At 41.9% G+C, this 21,577-nt stretch overlaps 1 protein-coding gene across 1 annotated transcript in view; it reads left to right on the top strand.

Moving 5' to 3' along the window:
• Positions 1 to 21,577, top strand: part of LOC147688873 (macrophage mannose receptor 1-like) — a 731,375-nt gene that overhangs the window by 214,766 nt on the left and 495,032 nt on the right. The window contains exon 12 of the mRNA XM_086941773.1: positions 4,745 to 4,944. Coding sequence (XP_086797899.1) covers positions 4,745 to 4,944 — 200 coding nt within the window. The remainder of the gene's footprint in view (positions 1 to 4,744; positions 4,945 to 21,577) is intronic.

A 21,577-nucleotide genomic window follows, 5' to 3' on the forward strand; every position in this document is an offset into this window, starting at 1 on the left:
CCATATCATTAATCCAGCTCAATGTGGCTTGGTTGAGTTCAATCCATATCAAACCACTGTCTCATTAATAAAAAGGCACAGAGTTAGTCATTGGCACACATATGTGTCAGTGAGGTAGCATGACTGGGGCAGAGTAAGTTACTTGTTAGGTTGTAGTTGACAGTAAGGGGTCGGACAGAGTCTCTAACATGTCAAGTTACTGCTGGTGATAGGTTGATTTAAGTGTGGCCAAATATGTCAGATGTCATACAAAATAAAATAGTAGCCTATGCATATCTGTAAGCTGAGGGGATGGTGTGGAATGTGTCATTCATGATAGTGACTCTTGTGAAATCAAGGGTATGTGGTCCTAGGGCAAATGGAATTATTGGCTTCAGTTGAGACGATTGGGGTCTTTTGATTCTGTTGTTCAGAAGCTCCTGTGCTTCTGAGCTTCAAAGGGAGAACCAAATACTCCTTTTAGCACTTGACTCTTAGGGCAGCAGGGCACAGCAGTCTAAGGCATACCCAGTGTGGTGCTGGTGGTTAGAAGCTCATAACACGCCCACACAATATATAATAAATCAGTGTTCAGTTTTTTAAAAAGTACTTTAAAACATAAACAACTAAATACTATGCACAGTATTACAAATCTGTACAAAATGGCAGATGGTAAAATCATTGGCCATACCATCTTAAAAGGCCCCACAAACCACTGGGATGCTCCCAAAGAAGGTCTCAATGGTCAACTAACACCTTAAATGTAGATTTGACTCTGTAGGTCTGAGGCACCTTTTATGGTTTGTGGACCAGCAACCCCTAAAACAATAACACCCCACATTTGGCTTCAACTAATAGTTAATATTTGCTGTGAGTGCCTATTGGGCACACCAGCACATAATTAGGATGACAGGGACTCATTTAGCAACATATTCGAATACACTAAAGTCAAGGGTATTGATCTTTAGTAATCTTTGCCACCATTCTCCACTCACTTCCCATAGCGCTTTTTGGAAATAAAAAGCAAGGGCTGAAATAAATGAAACAGGATGAACGCGATCACATGGTGGTAGTGCAGTAAAACTGATGTCACTTCAATATCTCTGCTACATCTCATCTCATATTGAAATTCACATTATGACCATACAAATGAATCAGTTAAGCCATCTTGTGTAGATTGCCATTAAATGAATCATACATATGTTCCCTCGTATAAGGATAATGTAAGCTTCCCTACAGCACTGCGACCAGCTATGTCAGTACTGTTATCAGATATTTGAACATATTTTATATTTAATTCCTGCAAAATCCTACCTATTGGCTTTGGCACGTTCAGTAGTAAACCTTACACCACAAAGAATGTTTCCATGAATAAATCGATGTGTGGTACTGTACACAGAACCCAGGCACTCCTGCAGTTACTAATGCTCCCTACTAGGGGACGTAGGGTACTACAATTTCAGCCTACCATGAAGGCCTTGTGGAGGGCAAATTGTTGCTCCTGTCTGGCCCAGCACATGTGTTTACACTTAGAGGTGCCTCTACTCCTCTGGTTTCATCACAACCTAAATATATGAAAATGATGAGTGACTTCAGGGGTTATGCAGACCTCCTTTAGCCTTAATGCATCACAACTGTGCAGTACATGTTTCCTTTTAATTATTGCTCTTTAGGTGTGGCCTAAACAGGCCATTAGCAATTTTTCCAGCCAAATTGTTTACGAAAAATATCATCCAACAAAAATATACATGTAGAAGAATTCTCAAGCCACACTCTTTCTCCAGTGACCTGTTTAAATATCACTCAAATTATTCTGCATCTCACCCAGCCCATTTCAGACATTGGATGTTTCTCTTTCACCTTTGCACATATATACATAACCTAAAATTACTTCCCTAAGAATAGAAGTGTTTAGACACTTGCAATTCCCAGTGACTGCTAGTCCCTATGTAAAGTAGGATGTTATCAATTATTTCCATAACATTCAAAACATTCCTTATGAGTTGCAACGTTGACACATTGCTAGAAAACAGTTTGGGCATTTTATTTATCATATTCTGGCATTAAGGACTTTTTGTTGAACTAGTTCATATATTTCAATTACCACAGAATCAATTTCTAACTCACAAAAGTGCCATATTCCAGCAACCATGGGGTGTCAAACCTCATGAACCACTCTCCAAAATGGCCATTAAGGGCCATCTTGAAATGACCAGAACCAGACACTATAGCCAATATGGGAGAGTACTAAAAGAAACCTGAAGACATTCAGGAAAAATTGGCAATTGGAGTGAACTTTGAAGATAGGAAATAGGAAGCGGTTTTAACTTACACTCTCAGGGTATCCCGAAACGCAAGCATAAAATGCCTACTATACAATATACCTCCTAGATCATATTTAACCCACAGATTAAGCTATAGAGCCATATGCAAGTGTGTGTTGCCTAAGGTGTAGTACACCAGATGCTGACATTTTCACAGGATCGGCCAATGCCACCCCTTCTGTAACAATTGGAACTGAATCACAAATAGACTGTCACATAACTGAAAACCTGTTGAATGCTGCCCTCTGAGATGTCTGATTCACTATGCACTGAATAAGTAATGTTGCGCACACCTATCTTGTACAAGACTTCAAGGTTGCCTCAACTAGTTTGATGCTTGTGCATGCCAACCAGCAAGAGGTTGCCTACCCCTATTATAACAATAAGTAAACAAGTGACCCTTCACTCGGTGTCTGGTTTCACAGCATGAATTTAACTATTCACCTCATTAAAATTATACACAAATGTGAAGAATACACCGTAAAATGATTACTGTTGTAATTCAGTCATTGTTTAATGGCATGGGACATTAGTTGTGTAATTGAACACTATTAAGCAAATCCAGATAGAACAATCAATGAAAATGTTGTTCAACATGTTTCAGAAAACTATATACATTATGAACAAAACGTTATTCAGAATTACAAAGTTCTTCAACATCCAATAATCAATAATGCCCAATGCATTTCAGGGTAATCAACCCCTTCTTCAGGGGCCTCTGTGAATAAAAAATAATAGGAATTACAGTTTCATCATGTTTGAACAGACGCTAAACTGCAGTCCGACCTGGAAGATTCGGGGAACTCATTTCAACGTTCCCTGGGCATAGGGAGGAGAGTACCTCAGACAATAGTGCTCCTGACAGTGAATTGTCATTGTCTGGTGAGAATGATAAGGACTGTGATGGGTGGAATATGTTGCTTGGGTGCTGTACCCTGTACAAAGTCCACATTAATATTTTTTATGATGTACTGTATCATCTGTGTGTTTAATAAATCCGGAATGTCAAAGACTGTGCTGCCATAGTTCTCTCAATGCAACTTATTGTTGACAACATGTTATTGCTTTTTCAGAAAACTGATAAGGGTTCTTTGAAGTATGTCTTCTATTTTAATAAAGATGATTAGAGCACCGCATTAACATCTACGTAAATTATTAGTTTTAAAACAAGGAATTGTCCCCATCTCTGGTCCTCCGATTATAAGTGGGAACCAAGAGATGCCATTTTGTCATGTGCATTGTATATAGGTCCAATATTGTTTTTCTATGTTTAGCATTGTTTTCTGTTAAGGTTTTCTTCTAGCACATATCTTGAGATCAACTTTGTGTAGGTGGTCTGGTTGGATGCTCAATTAAAAGGAGACAGAGTGAGGTAAATTAGTTGGCACAGGATCATGCAATTTGTTCACAAGAGCACCCACTGATTCCCAAATATCCCTATCTTCTGGGGAGTCCCCTAGGTGTCCCTTCATCATCACCCTCTATATAGAGCTGCTTGCTGCTCTACTCACACAATAGATTCAGCAATATGCTAATGATAATCAATGTGACTTGAAAGTCTGCTCTGGTTCAGACATCCATTGCCTCAAACACTGCCTCCAAAACATCCGCACCTCAATGCACTAAGCCTACATGAAGCTCAACCCAATCAAGACAGATTACCTGTTATTTGCCAAGAACAACAAATAGAAAACAGCAGACTCCTGTCTCAATGACATGAACTTTGACTGCTTTGAATCCAAACTTTCATTGAATTCCAATTCACAATGCACCTCATCTTATCCTGGACAACAACCTGACGGGCAAGTACCACTTAGTCAAAAGCAAAGCTGGCATGGTATCAACTTGTTTTTAAGGAATTTTAAATCATGTCTTTCAAAAAGCAACTTCAAATCTGTTGATCAAACCCTTGTGATAACGCCTTGCTCATGACCTCAGGAACTCCACACTTCCACCCCTTAACAGCATCCTACATGCTGCAGCACATCTCAGCTGTGCCAGTACTATCTTTAAAACTAGGTGCATCATGACTCAAATGGGGAACATAGCGGCCGGTGGTTAGGCCGTACAAGAGATTTCCTACCTCTAACTTACCTCAGTGGTGTGCGACAAAGGGGTGGGTTCCACAGCAACAGGAGCTTTGGAGTCTCTGCTAATGGGTCCTATGTGTCTTTAATGCTGTAACATAGATCCATAACTTAAATGAAACTTGGAAGAATCCACCCCTCCTCTTTGGTTGATACAGTTTATGTGGCAAACGGAAATCTTTCACCTTCATGAAGTTCTCCTTGTTATGTTGTATCATTTTTATTTGTGAAATGGCTGCTTTTTCAAAGGTTAAACATTGGCATTCCTTTTAAGAGTAAACTATTCTGTTTATGATTTTTGTTCTAAATAAATGTTTACATGCTACTTAATTTTTGTTTTTTTATGACATGAAGGTAGAAAACCAGGTTGTGTTGCAATGAGAACTGGAGCTGCAGGTGGATTATGGGATGTGATCAGTTGTGCAGAGAAATTTAAGTCCATCTGCAAACAGTTGGCTGTGGGTGTAACTCCGCCTCCAATACCAACAACAACAGCTCCTCCTAAGTGCCCAAATGATTGGCATGAAAAGAAAAATTCAAATGCATGCTTTAAGGTAAGAAGACAATTTTCGCATCAGATTACTGTATGGGCTGTTAATTAATGCAATTGTTTTGGGGGTAGAGAGCCTTTCTTTCTGAAAGTTACTCACTGCTTCGCATGCCGCACCTCTTGCGCATCAGACATTTTAAGACACTAGAATTGTAGGCCCCCATATTTAGTAATTGGCTTGCTTATTCAGCTTCCATTTTGTCTGAGGCTATCAAACTTTGGAGAAGATTGGGCTATGATGTTCGTGAAAGTCTCAAAATTTTAGCCACAGCTCCTGTGAATTCTCTGGAGCCTTGTGGAAACTAACTGGGATTTTTCGTCTCTTTGATTCAACTGAATCCATCATTAGAACCAATACAGAGGGAAGCCTCTCCAAAAATTCATTTAAGGGTTTCCAAGATTACTGTAGCTGCTTGCTACAGACCTATTGTTTCCAAAACATGCTGTATGCTTGAAGTAGGCTTTGGGTCCATTCTTGCTCATGATTGATGCTTTGTTGTCTGTCTCATGTCTCTGCTCATGATTCAGTAACTTTACTCCCTTTTCTTGCCACCAGAAGCAATTCAGCCTGACAGTGCTTTGAGTGGATAAGTTGTACTCTTCCACTGATAACTTGAGTGGGCTCGAATTTGCTTTACATTTTAGCACCACTTGGGAAGGTATGTTTTTCCTTTCCCTAGCTTTCCCACCCCTAAAATACTAGTCCCCCACACTCTCTTCATTTACTCCTCGCTCAAGATCCTAAATGCTCCCAATGTACCTTTTTATTTTATAATGCAAGTTTTTTATGAGGGAGTGGCATCTGCAAAGCTGTTTGCTCGCTTTCTTGTTTTACACTTACGAACCTCGCTTTTGTAGTTTTTCAACTTTTAGGTCACTGTTCTAAAATAGCCATCAGCCATGTTGTAATAGTAGATTAAACATGCCACTAGGGATTTCAACTAAGCAACTTAGGCCCCCATACTCTGAGTATTTCAGTTGCAATATCTAATCTGGGTTTCCTTTGATGTGAAGTTGTTTCTGTACCAGGTCCTGAAATGTTTAAAAAAATTCATCGTGTTCTACAAAAGAAGATTTCTAGGGTTTAGAATTAGTGCAGGACAACTTAAAGTGTTCTTAACTGTTATATTTTTAGAGTGGTAGTGCCCACATTCTTATCTCCTTATCGCAAAGGGTGATGCCCACATATACTGACAGTACCAAAATCCCTATATAATATTTCATTCATTGTTCCACCCTCAGTAATCCATCTAAATTAAACAGTACCCTCCTTGGTGGATGAGATGCATTGGCAGTGTCCTTCATGTCCTGTATTCACATGCTTGGAGTCGCTCTGGTTGATCTTGACTTCCTAGTCAAGATGATTTATCACTGCAGAATCCACCATGTTTTTACCATCTGTCTAGCGAGCCTTAAACCAAATCTGGTGAGATAAAGAAATGTGGTTTACCATCTTAAATCCTTTTTAGCTTTGCCTTGATGAGCAACACAATTTAACTTGCTTTTGTGCAACCTATATTTCACTGCCTGAATAACATTGCCTAGTGCTGTATTTGTTATGTGTCATTAGGAAGGACCTATATCAATAATCCCTTAGCCTCTGCTGTTGTATTGCTTTTTGCCCGGCTACCTCAATAATTCTGAAATCTGCCTTTAATTGTGTGCAGCAGTGCTCTAATTTTGGGCATTGGTGAAAGCCGTCTTTGTGCTCTTTGAAGTGAAAAACCTCAATGGGCCTTTAGGTTTTAAAGTCTTTACACATCATTATTCTAAGAAGAGACCAACCAATGACCCTTTAGCTTGCTAATGGAATCCCATAAAATGCTAATTATTTTAGCATTATCTACCTTATATATCCTCAAATCTTGTTTCTAGCACCTGCATAGTTTCTTGTAATTTAATATTAGTTGGGCACATCTCAGTCATGTTGTTCATTTTTGACTCTACAGCAGTGCTCCGTTTGTGCCGGTGGTTTCCGGTGCTCGGCACTGGCACTTAATTGCCAACAGCGGTAGTTATGACAATCTGCCACAGGGAGGGGCTGTTTGTCTAAATTGAAGATGAGCACATAACAGTTGTTTATTACTTAAATAAACATTTAAAAGGACTAATACCTGCTGCCCAAGCCATTCTCAGAGTTTTGGGGGCCTGGAATAGCCGGATATGACACTGTTCTAGGAGTGTGATGGTTGGTAGTTGTGTTGGTACTGTCATTGGCATGGCAGGCAGGGGCAGTGGATGTTGTGAGCTTCAATCACCTCCTGATGAGGGCCCTGGCATTTCTTTTTTACAAATCAAGCACTCCTCCGTAGTACCTTCTGTCACGCATGATCTCTCTTCCTTTCCTGAGGTCCACTCAAATGAAAGTCATTTCAATAGACAAAATGTGTATTTTACGTTAAGTGCCATGCCTGAGTTGCATTTTACCTCAAAGAGACCAGCCAATGGCAGTTCAGCAGCAGCCTCTGAGTCTTCTTAGCTCACTTGTCTTTAACTATATTTGCAGCAGGGATGTCAAGAAAGAGCATGAAGAAGCTCAAGCATTTATTTATTGGTGTTTCCATCAATAAAGCAACAATTTTCTAGATTCATTATAATTCATGTTGCCTATTTACTACCAGTGACAGGCTGAGCGATCAAGAATCCCCATTGGTCCGTGGGGTACATGACCCATACCAAGATGCCCTAGTATAGTGCCCAATATGTCGAGGGTCATGAATGCTTTTATAAATAGCTACATAATGTAGCATTTGTGAGGGTGCCACCTATTTATTGATTTAGCCCAGTGTTCTTTTTGCTATTTTGGATTTTGGTCCTGAACTTTTATAGAGCTATTGACACTACACTCTGTCATTTTATAACTGTTCATGCGCATATGAGTGAACATCTACACATTGGCAGCCCACTGCATGTGGCCTTTTTAGGAAATTGACATAGTATCTGAACCTAGTCTTTTGCCAATGGTTATGTCTCTCAATAAACAGTGGCACACAGTATGTTTGACTTGTTAAAGTTACTCTTTAAATAATGGTTTTGTTACTATTGTACAGATAAATAATGGGTGTAAAGCATGGAACCTCTGGCAATTTAGAGGTTTGTATTCTCAGTAACTTATGTCAGGCTGTGCAATTTGTACCTAATAAATGCTCCTATTTAATAGGTCACCTTGATCGGGTTGAGGATAAAATTAATATAATGCGTTCTAGACTACAATATTATGTAATACACTTGGTGAGGTACAGACAAGTTGAGTCCTTAGCTTTGGAACATCAGGCATTTTGGAGGGGTGTGACTTGCTGAGGGAAGATGGCGGACGTTTGAAGCGCTTGCTCCACTCCAGCCTTACCATTTCTCCAGCTTACTTCTCCTCCCCATCTGTCTGTACTGCAATCCTGGGCCACCGCATCACGGGGAAGCTGCATAGTCAGAAGGCTGGGCTGCAGCAGTAAGGAACCTTGAGACATGAGCTCTCATCTTTGAGTGCCAACGTGCTTGCGGCCAGGCATCTGCCACGATTAGTGATACTTTAGCAACACCAAAAGATGATAACGGTATGCTGAACATTGTCAAACATTCACCCCCAGTCACAGATCTGGGTTACATTGCTCCTTTTTTTGCTCACACTGCTGTCCCAGTTTGGACCTAACCATATGCAAATAAGTTTTGACCCTGCTCCTCGTGGGAACAGCCCAGCCTGAACTGCCAGGTTAGCTGTGGCCCGGAAAACAAGCATCCTGGGACTGGTTTCTGAGTACCACCCCTCATTAGTCAGGCTAGCTTGAATCCAGTGTCATAGCAAGCACAGGACCCATGCCTAATTAAGGAACACTCTGGGCCAAGCTTTTGCGGCGGGTGCGAGGGAGGCGGAGAGATGACTTGCTCTTGGCCACAGTGCTCCCCTGCTGGAGAAGTGTCTGGCGGATACCCAGGTGTCCATCGTAAACCTCTGCTTTTCCACTGGTGGAACTTCCACATGGGGACTCTCCCATGGTTTTATTCGGTAGCACAGCTGGCAGCTTGGATGGAAGTGGGGCTGATGATGGTGGACGACTGTTATGTGGACTCCACCTTGCTGCCTTTGGACATCCTTATTGAGACACCTGGCTTGCCCCCGGACAATTTCTTACATATGAGGTATTTACTCAGACCTCCACAATACTTTGGGATGCTGGAGGAGACGGACCTCGTACTCATATGCCTTGTAATTTATTATTGTCTGTGGGGATGAGTAGACACCTCTTGGTTAGCCTCAGACAGAAGTGGAGTTGAATATTAGGCAAGGATGTTTAGGGCCAGGAATAGGCAAGGATATTGTTTTACCCCCAGAGAGTCTCCCAGGATATCCATTATAGATCATTCAATTCAATTAGCTCCATCATACTTATCTCACCCTGAAGAAACTCATTGCAATATATGAGGGAGGAGGCTAAATGCTGCCCCCGTTGTGCGCTGGTGAAGGCAGTTCTTTCTCTCATGACCTGTCCTGCACTCATGCACATAGGTTTTGAGCCTTTGTGGTGCAGAGGTAAAATTAGATGCTCGGCCACACCATGCCATGCACCTTGGAAGTATGTTTGTTGAGATCCTTACCCTGTCCAAAACCCAAGTAAATGGGGAATCATTTTCTCAATTTAGCGCTTATACTGGCCAAGAAGCACATTGCTTTGACGTGGAATTTTTCAGCTCGACCGGTGGTACCCCAGTGGGAGGCCGCTGTGAAGGAATGACCCAAGTAGAGGACTAGGCAATCTGCAAAGAGGAGGCTCGGGAATACGGAGAAGTCTGATGACACTTCTTCAGGCAAAAGTGCTGGAAACATTTGAGAATCTTGGGGGCCTCAGTCACTCACCCGCGGGTAGCTTGGGGTCTGGTGATGAGAATGGAGTGGCTGATTGGGGACAGACCTGTTGGTATGGCAGATGCTTCAGGAAGTGAGTGCCACTGAGATTGGTTGCTTTGGTTGTGACGAGAGGCAACCTGGTTGTGCTGCTGTGTGGTAAGGTGGGTGTGAATGAGCCAGCCCATAACCCATTGTTCGAACTGTTAGGTTATGCTATTGTTTCTATTCTATTTACCTTGTTAAGCACATATGGTACAACTGGGTGCTGCCCTTCATTGTCTCATACACCTTGATGATGGGGGAGAGCACAGTGGATTATATTGGGACTGTAAACATCAGTTCATATGTGACTTCTCTGCACTCCTGCACTGAAGTTCATAATATGCTACTCTCAACAAAGGCATAAATAATATGACATTTTGTAGGTATATATGCCATATGAATTATCAGCACTGTGAAAATTCCAATAAAAATGCATTTTTTTTTTTAAATTTGCCATTATGGAAACCTATAAACCTAGAATTCAAGGGCATATCTTGCAGGCTGCATCTTGTAAACTCATGTGGGCAAGTTGGTCATCACCGTTTGGACTGAGGATAAGTGGAATTTTTCACTGATGCAATTGATATTCATATTGCAATTGCTACTTTGAAGTTTTACTGAGGGTAATCAGGCTAAAGGTAACTGGGAGTGAAGGAGTACACCTAAGTTACCTCAGAGAATCATAGTTGGAAAATGCAGCTGACAAGCGAGCTGCATGGAAGTCTGATGGGTTACATTTGTCATAGGAATGCCTCACAATTATTAATTTAACAGTGGTAACTGGAACGGGAGTCAATTCCAGTGACACACTTACAAAGGTAAAAGTATATAGCAATTGAAAGTGTGGTATGTAATGCTCTATTCTCAAAATATTTCACAAGGGCGGCATTGAAAATAGAAACCATAATGTCCATGCTATTTGTCCTGGCTCCTCAGATCTTTGAAATACTGTTCTTCAAAGCACAGGTGACAATTGAAAGGAAGAAATTATAACCCCTGTCAGATTCCTCCACAGGGCATAAATTGCATGGCAATTAACCTTTGGGTGCCTGCTTTCTAGACAGTTCACATTAAGGGATAGCTTAACAATAATTGGTAAAGTCAGTAGGTCACATCCTTAAATAGGTGAGCTATTGGCTTTGACAATGCATGCTTGTAGAACCATGTCAAGCTGAACCTCTTGTAAGGTTAGATATCAGTCACCAATAACATTGGAAATAGGGTCTTAGTAGTGCAACCTTCCCTATATCGGCTGTCCAGAAGTTAAGAATGTGCCTCTGTCACTCTGAGACACACCTCTTTAGTCAATCAATACATTTAATTCACTTTATTCGATGTATTACAGTAAATCATAACAGCAGATAAAAATGCAAAGTTCATATAAGACACAAGAACATGGCAACATGTATTTCAACAAGTAGAATGAAACACCCCTGCTAAAAACATAGATACATAAAAACAAACAGTACAATTGTCTACAATGGGAGGTACAACGCTTAAAGCTGTCTCTTATCAATACTTAAAATTGTTCAGGAATGTGAGCAGTGAAGGGATATGTCCGCCAATCAGAACACCTTAAGACTGAAATGCTTCTCCACAGGTCTAACATAAGAATAATAAGAAAAGGCATGGAATCAAGAGCACACAACCGAGATAGACAATAAAGCCTCTTCATCCATGTGCAACGGGCTGATCCAAAGGCTATTCCAAGGATATGTAATGCATTCGAAACTATAGGTCTGCCTTCAGACAGCGTAAGATGTCTGTAGCTAAGATGTAACAAGCATTGGAAACACCTACAGGTCCTGCCTGTTGACTTTGACAGTGCAGACCTCTTGGCTTTGTCAATGCTTTTAGTGATGCTGTTTAGCATTCTGAAAAGAAAAGAAGTGACTATTGCCAAACTTGAACAGCATCACCAAAAAAGCATGATAGTATGTATGCATGCACTTAAATGTTTTCATACTACAATGGCCCAATTGGTGCCGAATGTGTTTGATTTTTATGAAAAGGCCATTTTAGCAGCGAAGGTAGGCTGCTGTGTCTTCCCAAAATCAAAAAAAAGCAACACGAGATACAGGGATAGTAATGGTGCTATGGTCCACACGAGGAACAAATTCAAGGGTAAGAAGGCAAGCCATTGCGTAAGAAGCAATCAACTGAGGATGACAAGAAAGACAACCAACGTTAAGTAGTAGGCTGTTGCAGTGCCCACTGTAAGTATCAGTATTGTTCACAATAGGTTTTTGACAACAGATAGCTAAAAGCTGTCTCCACGTGTCCCTTTGACTCTAGGAATCCTATCTCATAAAGTGAGAACATAAGGTACTAATTTAAGACAGGCCTCTCCCACAGCCTTGCGTTGACTTGTTCACATTGTAGAGAATGAGAGATAAAAAGACCAGTTCCTTAGGTCAATATCACACAAAAGAACAACTGGAATGTTCAAATCAAATTGGGTAGGGGTGGGAAGGGAATGTTATACTCTGTTCCAAGGTAGTCCCTCCTCACACCTCTAGGGTACTCAAAGATATTGGAGTAAATGCCTCACTCCCTTATCGTGACATGCTTCATCATCGGCGCCTATACACACCCTGGTAGGGTAATACCACCAGGGTGGACTCAACCAAAGATAGAATGGGAGTTCCTAAAACGAATCAAATTGTGTAAGCAGGGATCCAGTTTAAGGGTTTATAGTTAAAAATACCTGCAGATTTACCCAAAAGTTTCCTTTATTCCAAGGGTACCTGGGGGACGGATAAAAAGTTTGTTGATGTTTTTATTGAACAACTGTTCAATTAACCAGAAAAAGAGGAGCGTGCTAACATATTTCAGCCCACGTTGTGAGCCCGTTCAGGTCTGGGGCCTTCGTCAGGGCGTATTGAATGTATCACTGCTTTTCTATGCATACACAACATGCACACTTGTGAGGCCTTAAGCTCTCACCTGTCTTCAGTTCTATTTTGTGGATTTTCCTACTATCTGTTTTTTCAAGGGTCTTACGGTTCTGGAGGGTGGTGTGGTATTTCAGTCACACTTTCCTCAAAGCCACAGCACTGCAGGTCTACCTGCTGCCATCTTGCAGACCGCCGCCGAGCAGGGACCTGCTTTGAACAGAGTACAAAATTCCCTTTCCTACCTGCATCCCCCCCCCCCCCCAATTTGATTTGAACATTTCAGTTGTTCTGGTGTGTGATAATAGGTTGGCTTGTGACTTAAGCAGTTGAATTGCCCAGAATAGCGGTATTTTGTGACCTTAGGCGGTGGTAAATATTTGTCAATGGAACGTTAAAGGAAAGTACTGTTTTTGTCTGGAAATGTAGCAGCATTTGTGTAGAGTCTAAAGTAAACAATAGAACATAACACAATGAGATGTCACAAAGAAAAAAAACAACACAGCAGAAACACAAAAAAGCACAACAGAACAAAAAAGATTTTTAAAGGATATCCTGTAGCCCGAATTGATCATGGAGAATGGGTCGGATGGGTAAATACCTATGCACTAGATGTGGAGAACCAACAGCCAGCTTTTATTATGTAGTCTGGAAATGGGTTCCTATTCAGAGGTATTGGAGGGGGATACGTGAGGCCCTTATGAATATTATAGGTACGCCACCCCATTCGTATCCTAAGGTGGTGCTGCTGGGAATTTTGGAGGAATGGACAGAGATACGTGTCCATATAGCCCTAGCCAGGATGACATTTATGACAGCCAAAAAGGACATTGCCAGCCATTGGCAAGAGCTCTCCACTAGTGGGAAATTGGCATAGAGGCATAGATTGCTGTGCAACCACATAGAAAATGGTCTATAACTGGTGAGGCTGTGAGAAAAAGCCTCCGGAAATATGGGGACCCTGCCATTCAAGTCAATCAGATGGTTAACTTGGGAAGAGTGAGTTCTCCCCATCAGTATATTATTGGCCTATAGAGTACCCATTATTGCATTTTTGGAAACCTTATGTGCTAATTCCCATTGATCTCGTCTTATCTGATGACATGATTATGGTATGCTGTGCTTCCTTTATTGTTTGTTGCAAAATAAATGAAAAAGTATATAAAAGAAGAAGTCACATAATGTGAAAATGCAGCACAAAAACGTAAAAGGACAAAAGCATCACAAAACATCACCAACATACCTGAAGGCAACATAACATTCTAGTCACCCTTTAACCCCTCGAGAAATCTCCTTTGCTAACATGTTGGTAAAAGGTGTTAATGCTAAGGACATGTGTCAGTTTCAGGGGAAAAGAATTTGTGATATGCTCATGATTTCTCCCTGTGCACCTCAACATTCTTCTTTGCCCCGGCAAGACTGAAATCATATTTGGAAGATGAGCTCTAACGACAGATGATAAATACATCCGGTTTAACAAAAAGAGCCATCTTGAGGGATCGGGGGTCTTGGGGTGAAGTGAAGTGAAGTGAAACTGCAAGAAAAACCAGGCTAAAAAGAGCCAGAGAAACCTCCCCATGGTACTCGGATAAACTCAGGGATCTGAAACGACAGTGCAGAAAAATGGAAAGAAAGTGGCGCCTAGGATATGCCCCTAATGACAAAGAAAGATATAGAGAAAATATCAGAGCTTATAAAACAGAAATAAGCTCTGCCCAAACTAACTACTATAATGAGAAAATTATGGCAGCTCGGTCTAAACCCAAAGAAATATATCAGATAGTTAAAACCCTCTCCAAAATTCCCCCACCTACAATTATAACCCATGATCCCATTTCCCGCTGTAACGAATTAGCCAAATTCTTTTTCCAAAAAATAAATAAAATATACTCATCATTTGCAACTCCCACTTCAGAGGCTGCCACACCACTATCCACAAGCGCTATAGAACATCCTACGCAAGTTTACCTGAATGAATTTCCACTATTAGATCTGGAAACACTCAAATCTCTGACACTTCAGGTAAAATCTGGTTCCCCCCTCGACTCTGCACCCCCTAAAATGATGAACATGGTCAACCAGACCATCCTTCCTATTCTTTTGGACCTACTCAACAGTTTCATATCAACAGGAGTGGTCCCCCCCAGTCTGGAAACAAGCAATGGTGAGAGCATTGTTAAAAAAAACGAACTTCAACCCTTCAGACCCTAACAACTACCGCCCAATTTCCTTGCTACCATGGGCAAGCAAAATCTTGGAGAAATACGTTAACCTCCATCTCACCAACTACCTGGAGGAGAACCTTCTATTGGATGCCACCCAAACAGGGTTTCGCCCTAAACACGGCACAGAAACAGCGCTGTTAGCCGTTACGGAAGAAGCTAGGAGGATCTTGGATCGAGGGGGGTCAGTGGCAGTGGTCCTCCTCGATCTAAGCGCAGCGTTCGACACAGTATGCAACAATACCCTGTTATCCCGGTTATTCGATCTTGGCATCTCAGGAAATGCCCTCGACTGGCTGAGCTCATTTCTCAGCAAAAGAACCTTTCAGGTCTTCGATGGCGATTCATACTCCAAAAGCCGACCCCTAAACTGCGGCGTGCCCCATGGCTCCTCATTGAGCCCCACTCTGTTTAATGTGTATATGAGGCCGCTGGCGGGGGTCGTCCGAAAATACGGTATCAAAATCATATCGTATGCGGACGACACCCAGCTGGTGGTCTCCCTGACACAGAAAAACAGTGTGCTCCCCCAATCCAATCTGGCAGCTTGCATGGAGGATGTCAGAAGATGGATGACAATGTCTTCCTTAAAACTCAACGGTGATAAGACTGAAATAATGATCCTCGGCTCCTCCCCATCCATCACCTATGACCAGCTATGGCCCGCAAGTTTAGGACCAATGCCAACTCTGAAGGAAGATATAAAAAGCCTAGGTGTATGGTTAGACAAGAAGCTCACCCTTAATACTCAGGCAACAAATACGGCTGCAACATGCTTCGGTATTATCCGAATGTTGAAAAAGATCCTGCCAATACTACCCTTTGAGGCCAAATAAGTGGTCATTCAGGGCCCCGTACAATCTAGGCTGGACTTCAACAACGCTTTATACCTAGGAGCCCCAGAGTATGTACTGAAGAAACTGCAGAGAACACAGAACTGTGCCGCCCGCACTCTGCTCCAGATCCCACGCAGACAGTCAGTCAAGGCAGGGATCAGATCTCTTCATTGGCTCCCTGTCAGAGAGAGAATAAAGTTCAAAGCCCTCTGCATATCGCACCAAGCATTTCATAGAGCGAACCCGGAGATCAACCACTCACTTCTCTCCCCCTATTGTCCCGGTAAAACACTTCGATCCACAAATGCTTTTCTCGCCGTAGTCCCAAGTATCAAAAAATCCAGAGCAGGAGGTAGATCCTTTTCACTTAACGCTGCTAAACTTTGGAATTCTCTTCCCCTTTCACTAAGGTCCAACCCTACCCTCCTGCTCTTCCGCAAAGAATTGAAAACATTCCTATTTAGGAACTAATTCCCCCCTCTTTTCTCCTACCTCCTCTTTTCCTCCCTCAGAGTAATTGTCTACAATCAACTCTTGGAAGCCTTCGGGCAGCAGCCGCGCTCTACAAAACCCCTTCACTTCACTTCACTTCACTTTTGTGTCACAAAATGTAAACAAATGTTTGGTTAGCTGAGTTTAATAAGCGTTTGCAATGCAATAGGTCTCGCATTTGTGAGAGTTTAAGCTATTGGCATTGTAAATACCAATGCTTTTGATTTATCTGTTTTTATAATTAACAAATAAATAAAAGGCATTGTCATTTACAATTCCAATAGCTCAAACTATTGTAAATGTGAGACCTATTTCATTTCAAAGAAGCAACAAACAATCTCTCAGGCTGCTTAGAAAGTGAAAGCGCGCATGCCACGCTGAATGTTGCAGAAAAGCATGTGGTGCCTGCAGTAGGCACCACATGCTTTTAAGTGGAGAAGTGTGGCTCACTGGTTAGAGCAGGCACACCCTGAAGCAGAGGTCAGACCCGGGACCAGGGTTCAATTCCCGACGCAGCAGGGTCTTGAGACAAATGTCCATGGACTCGATAATTCTCGCTTCAGTGCCTGACCTAATCATGGGTTCACACTCTGCAACTCTGGGCATTAAGCTTGCTTAATCTCCACAACGGCCCCCCGCAGCGGGATGCCTGGCTTTCACCTTGGGGATGCCCTGTAGGGGCTATCTCAAAGGGAAAAGCCAGGACGGGTTCCCAAGGCAAGCGTGGAGATACCCCTTCGGGGGTCGATTCTGGCGCTATATAAGAAACATATTAATAATAATAATAATAATAGGAGAAACTTATTAAAGAAAAATAGTGCTTACAGACTAAATAAGCTGCCTGTTATCAATATAAGCAGGAACCCAGCAAGTACAATCTAAATAATTAAAAAAATACTGAAAGTCAACATGGTCTCCATCCCTCCCTAAAAACCTTTGGAACACTCCATATGTAGATATAATAGCAACTTCTAGAATGCCCTGCAGAATGTTTCTGAATAACCTGAAAAAGGAAATTGGCTGCATTCTGAGACCTGAAAATGTGACACCTTATTGAACCGTGTTGCTTTAAACAATATTTGTGTAAATTTACCCAATGCAAGAGTTAATCTGACCTAATTAAATCGGCGGCCTTAATCTCTCACTAAAAAAGAAAGACTAAACTAACATGCATCCTTTGTTTTGTTTACAAACTGATCTCACTATTAAAAACTAGGGCAGCACGGCGTCTTTACATACCCTGACTTCTATCGGTGACCCGTGGATGGCTAGCAGTGCCTGCACAATATCTGATGTCCTTCATCCACCTAAGACAAGCATAATATCAAGACAGGTATACCGAAACCCTGACATAAAACATGCATACAGAAACAGTGGAAACACAGGCTCGTGTGCATTAGAGGTGCATACTGATGCACAGATTTAAAACATGCAACAGACACACAAACCAGACATGAGTGCATAGGCACACACATAGGCCATGCATACAAACAGTGGTCGAAGTGGGGGAAAAAAAGTAGGGGAACTGTGGGCAGACACTCCCAGGGTGGGAATAACCCAAGGACTGGATCAATGGGCTGAGTCAGAGGTGTGGCCAGAATGTGACAAACATCCCAATTTGTTGCATTTCACCGACCAGTTACAGCTTATTGTGTTATTTATTTCAACCAATGGATACACTTGGTTATTTAAGGTTTAATAGTAGTGGAATATATTTCCAATCACACAATGTCCCAAATACGCTTAAAAGTGGAATTACAAGCCATTTGTCTCCTCCCTTCTTCCACAAGAGCAGTTCAAACATGAATGGCAAAACATCCTAGTTTGCAAATGTTTTCTATATAATTATGGCTCTGCCATATTTGCCACATAATACATCATCCACTGCATAATCTTACAGTTTTAACTAATAAGTTTTGTAGCTCAAATGGATATAAAGTTACTAAAAAATGTGACTTGAGTTGCTGCAAAGTGGACGGCCCTTTGCAAAGGTTGACTATCACTTTTCTCACTGCTGCATTTGTATGTTATACTGATACTAATGAGGCAGAATCTTTGCAGAGACTTAACATGTGTACAAATGTCTAAATAATAAAGTATAAGAAAATATATTGCATTACTCTGCAGCCTTTTTTTTGTTGCATAATTTAGTCAACACTGCAGCATCATTTTGTCCCCCATTGCTGCATAATTCCAGTGTTCCAGAGCAGGCAGCACATGTTAAAAGTGCTTGTGCATGAAGCAGAGAGACTGCGAAGTTTGCAAACTTAGTTTGGTGTGTTTGCAAATCCTTTATTGCCGAGCCCTGATGAGTTGCAGCTACTACTGCTAAAACAAGGCCAATGGAGGTACCCATGGGCGAGGCGGACTGGGCTCTATGGGAGGGTCGGCTTTAGTGCTGGTGGCGCCCTGTGCAACAATGTTTGTTGGTGCCCCGAATGATCACCTATGCCTCGGACTCCCTCACTACCACCCTTTAACAGTGCCCCTCAAGTCTCCATAACCACACTCTTTCACAGATGCATTTAATTTGTTTTAGAGCGTCACTCATACCAAGACACACGTTACTCACTGATTCAGCACTCCTGGGCAGTCTCCATCAAGGCACAGCTCCGGAACGTAAGCCATCATTCTTGCTGATAACAGAACTCTGCACAGCACATCCGAGACACCGATAGGAACATGGTGTGACCAAAACACCAGGGGCCAGATGTAGGTAGGCAAATACCGGTCGGTAACGGCCGATAATCGGTAATTTCGGCCGTTACCAACCGGTATTTGGAAAATGAGATGTAGGTGGGCATTTTACTGAATCGGTACTTTACCCAATCGGTATTTTAAGGAATTAGTAAATTGCCGATTCCTTAAAATACCGAATCGGTAAATTACCGATTTTGCTATGTAGGGAGCACTCAAATGAGTGTTTTTCCCCTTTTAGGATTACAAGTTGGTGGTAAATAATGAAAACCTTGGAAAAAGCATTTTTTTTTCTTTTCAAACAGTGCCATGTTGCAGACATGCATGCCCTTAGGGCATGTATGTATGCAACATGTGCACCCATACACAATTGAGGGGTGCAACAGGGTGTCAAAGTGACACCCTGCCACCCTTCAATGTTTCCCCCTTTTACTGAATCGGTAAATACTTATTCGGTAATCGGCATTCATTCCTATGGGCCTCCAGGCCCATAGGAATGAATGGCAATTACCGAATCGGTATTTACTAATTCGGTAATTACCGAAATTTTTTCGGTAAAAATACCTACATCCCATTTGCCTGTTCTTAAATACCGAATCGGTATGATTCTGTATTTAAGAATCGGTAATCTGGGATTACCTACATTGGGCCCCAGATGCTCTCTGTACCACACATGCAGCAGTGTGTAGCAACGTCAATGAAACTGAAACCGAGCGAGAGGTGGAGCATGCAGACCTCGGCACTAAAATCATGGCTGGCAAATGTGGATAGTTGAAAAAGTTCCTCTCGGACACAGATTAACCTGAAGAGCGGACGGAAACTGTAGTTAGGCACTGCTGCTTCCGGAATAAACGGAAGTGAAGCATCGCCTCTACAGCCAATAATAAGCCCAATAAGAAAAGCTATGATAACATTAAACGAATGGGAAGAGGCAGGAGCAATTAAGCGGCAATAGGAGGAGTTTCTCCCAATATACAAATTACTTAATGCCTTGTAGAAGCAGCACATGCTCTGCCCTATGCATGACCTAAAAAGGGCACTGAGCAGGTTAATAAAAGACACGTGGACTTTTTTTTTTGCAGCAACACCCACTACCAGCCTAGTAGCCACTTACCACTGAAAACATCAACGATCATTGTTACCAAGTCCATTTTTCTCATTATATCTATCACCCTCTGAATAGCTCTTCGGCCAAATTGACCCCTAGCGAGTTGGACCTTTGGACAAACCACAACGGTGCATTAATCAAATCAACTGAATTATGTTTTTGGGATTAAAAACTACAGTTCACAATAAGTACTAGGTATGGTAATCTGGGAATGGTGCGGTTGACTAGCAACTGCAGGTGGATCATCGCATTAAGGTTATAGGGAAACACAGGTTGGCAAGTCAATGCTTCCTGGTGAATCACATGAGGAAAAATGGCAAATGCACGCCCTTGATTGCACATTGTCAGTTTCAATTTACCATCATCGGCTTCACATTTTGAACTTCATGCAGAATCTAATGACCCTCCAACTTTAGTATTGAGTGTTGACAGGTGTAACATTTGAAAAAACTACATTGAGTCCTTTACCATTGCTAGCTTCCCCTCTTACAAAATAAATGCATTTGTCCCAGGTACCATTAGTCAAAAGTGATGGCCAGATGGTCAGAGCTGATGACTTTAGATCAGGGGAACAGGTTTGAGTATCGGTGTCTGCTCAACATCCATGCTGGGCAAATCACTTAATGTCTCCATGCTTAAAAATACCACTGAATGTGTCCTTGTGTTATGAAACTTGTGCTCATGTAAACTGCTCCAATTCTTTTTGGTTGAGTTTGTGTTATATAAAACTACCCAAAATAAATCCTGATTTGGTTTTCTTCCCCTTAAAAACATCTAATGAAAAAAACGTGAATCATAAATGCATGGTTACTCACCAGTAATCTTCATTACTCTGAGTCCTGCTCCGACAAAATACTTCCCCATATATAGCGCTGCCTACCCGGCAGGCGTAAAGGGGGACGTACGTCACCCAGACAGCCTAAGAATACCAAAGAAACTCAAAATGAAATAAAAACAATCACCAGTACCAGAAACCAGGAAGGGAGGGACGGGCGTTGGAATGGAATGGGAAAACCAAAACTTGAAGTAATGAAGATTACAAGTGATTAACGGGGCATTATCTCATTCTCTATTTTACCGCCTCAATTCCTTATCCAGGAGCCCATACCCAAGCACACAGTGATTGATGCACACAGAAACCAAGGATGATGCCAAACACTGGATATTTTGAATGCAAAAAACAAGAAAATTACAGACTATCCACAGCAGATAAAACATGAGTGCCAAAATCAGAGGAGGCCGCCATCAACATCTGGAGATGGTAGTGGGAGACAAAAGTGTGGGGAGAGGCCCACGTAGCAGCATTACAAATGTTCCACAGAGGAGGAAACACCCCAATTGACCGCCCTTGGACAGAAGAGGGACGAGGGAGGCAGGCAACTTTGCCTTTGAAAGACATGACCACAGCACTATTTCCCAACAAGTAAGATTAGACAAAAAAGGCCACTCCCAGATAGACCATACGTAAGAAAAACAAGGAATCATCTGGTTGAAAATCACTGGTAC

Source organism: Lissotriton vulgaris, chromosome 10 (assembly GCF_964263255.1).
Source record: "Lissotriton vulgaris chromosome 10, aLisVul1.2, whole genome shotgun sequence".
Taxonomy (NCBI): domain Eukaryota; kingdom Metazoa; phylum Chordata; class Amphibia; order Caudata; family Salamandridae; genus Lissotriton; species Lissotriton vulgaris.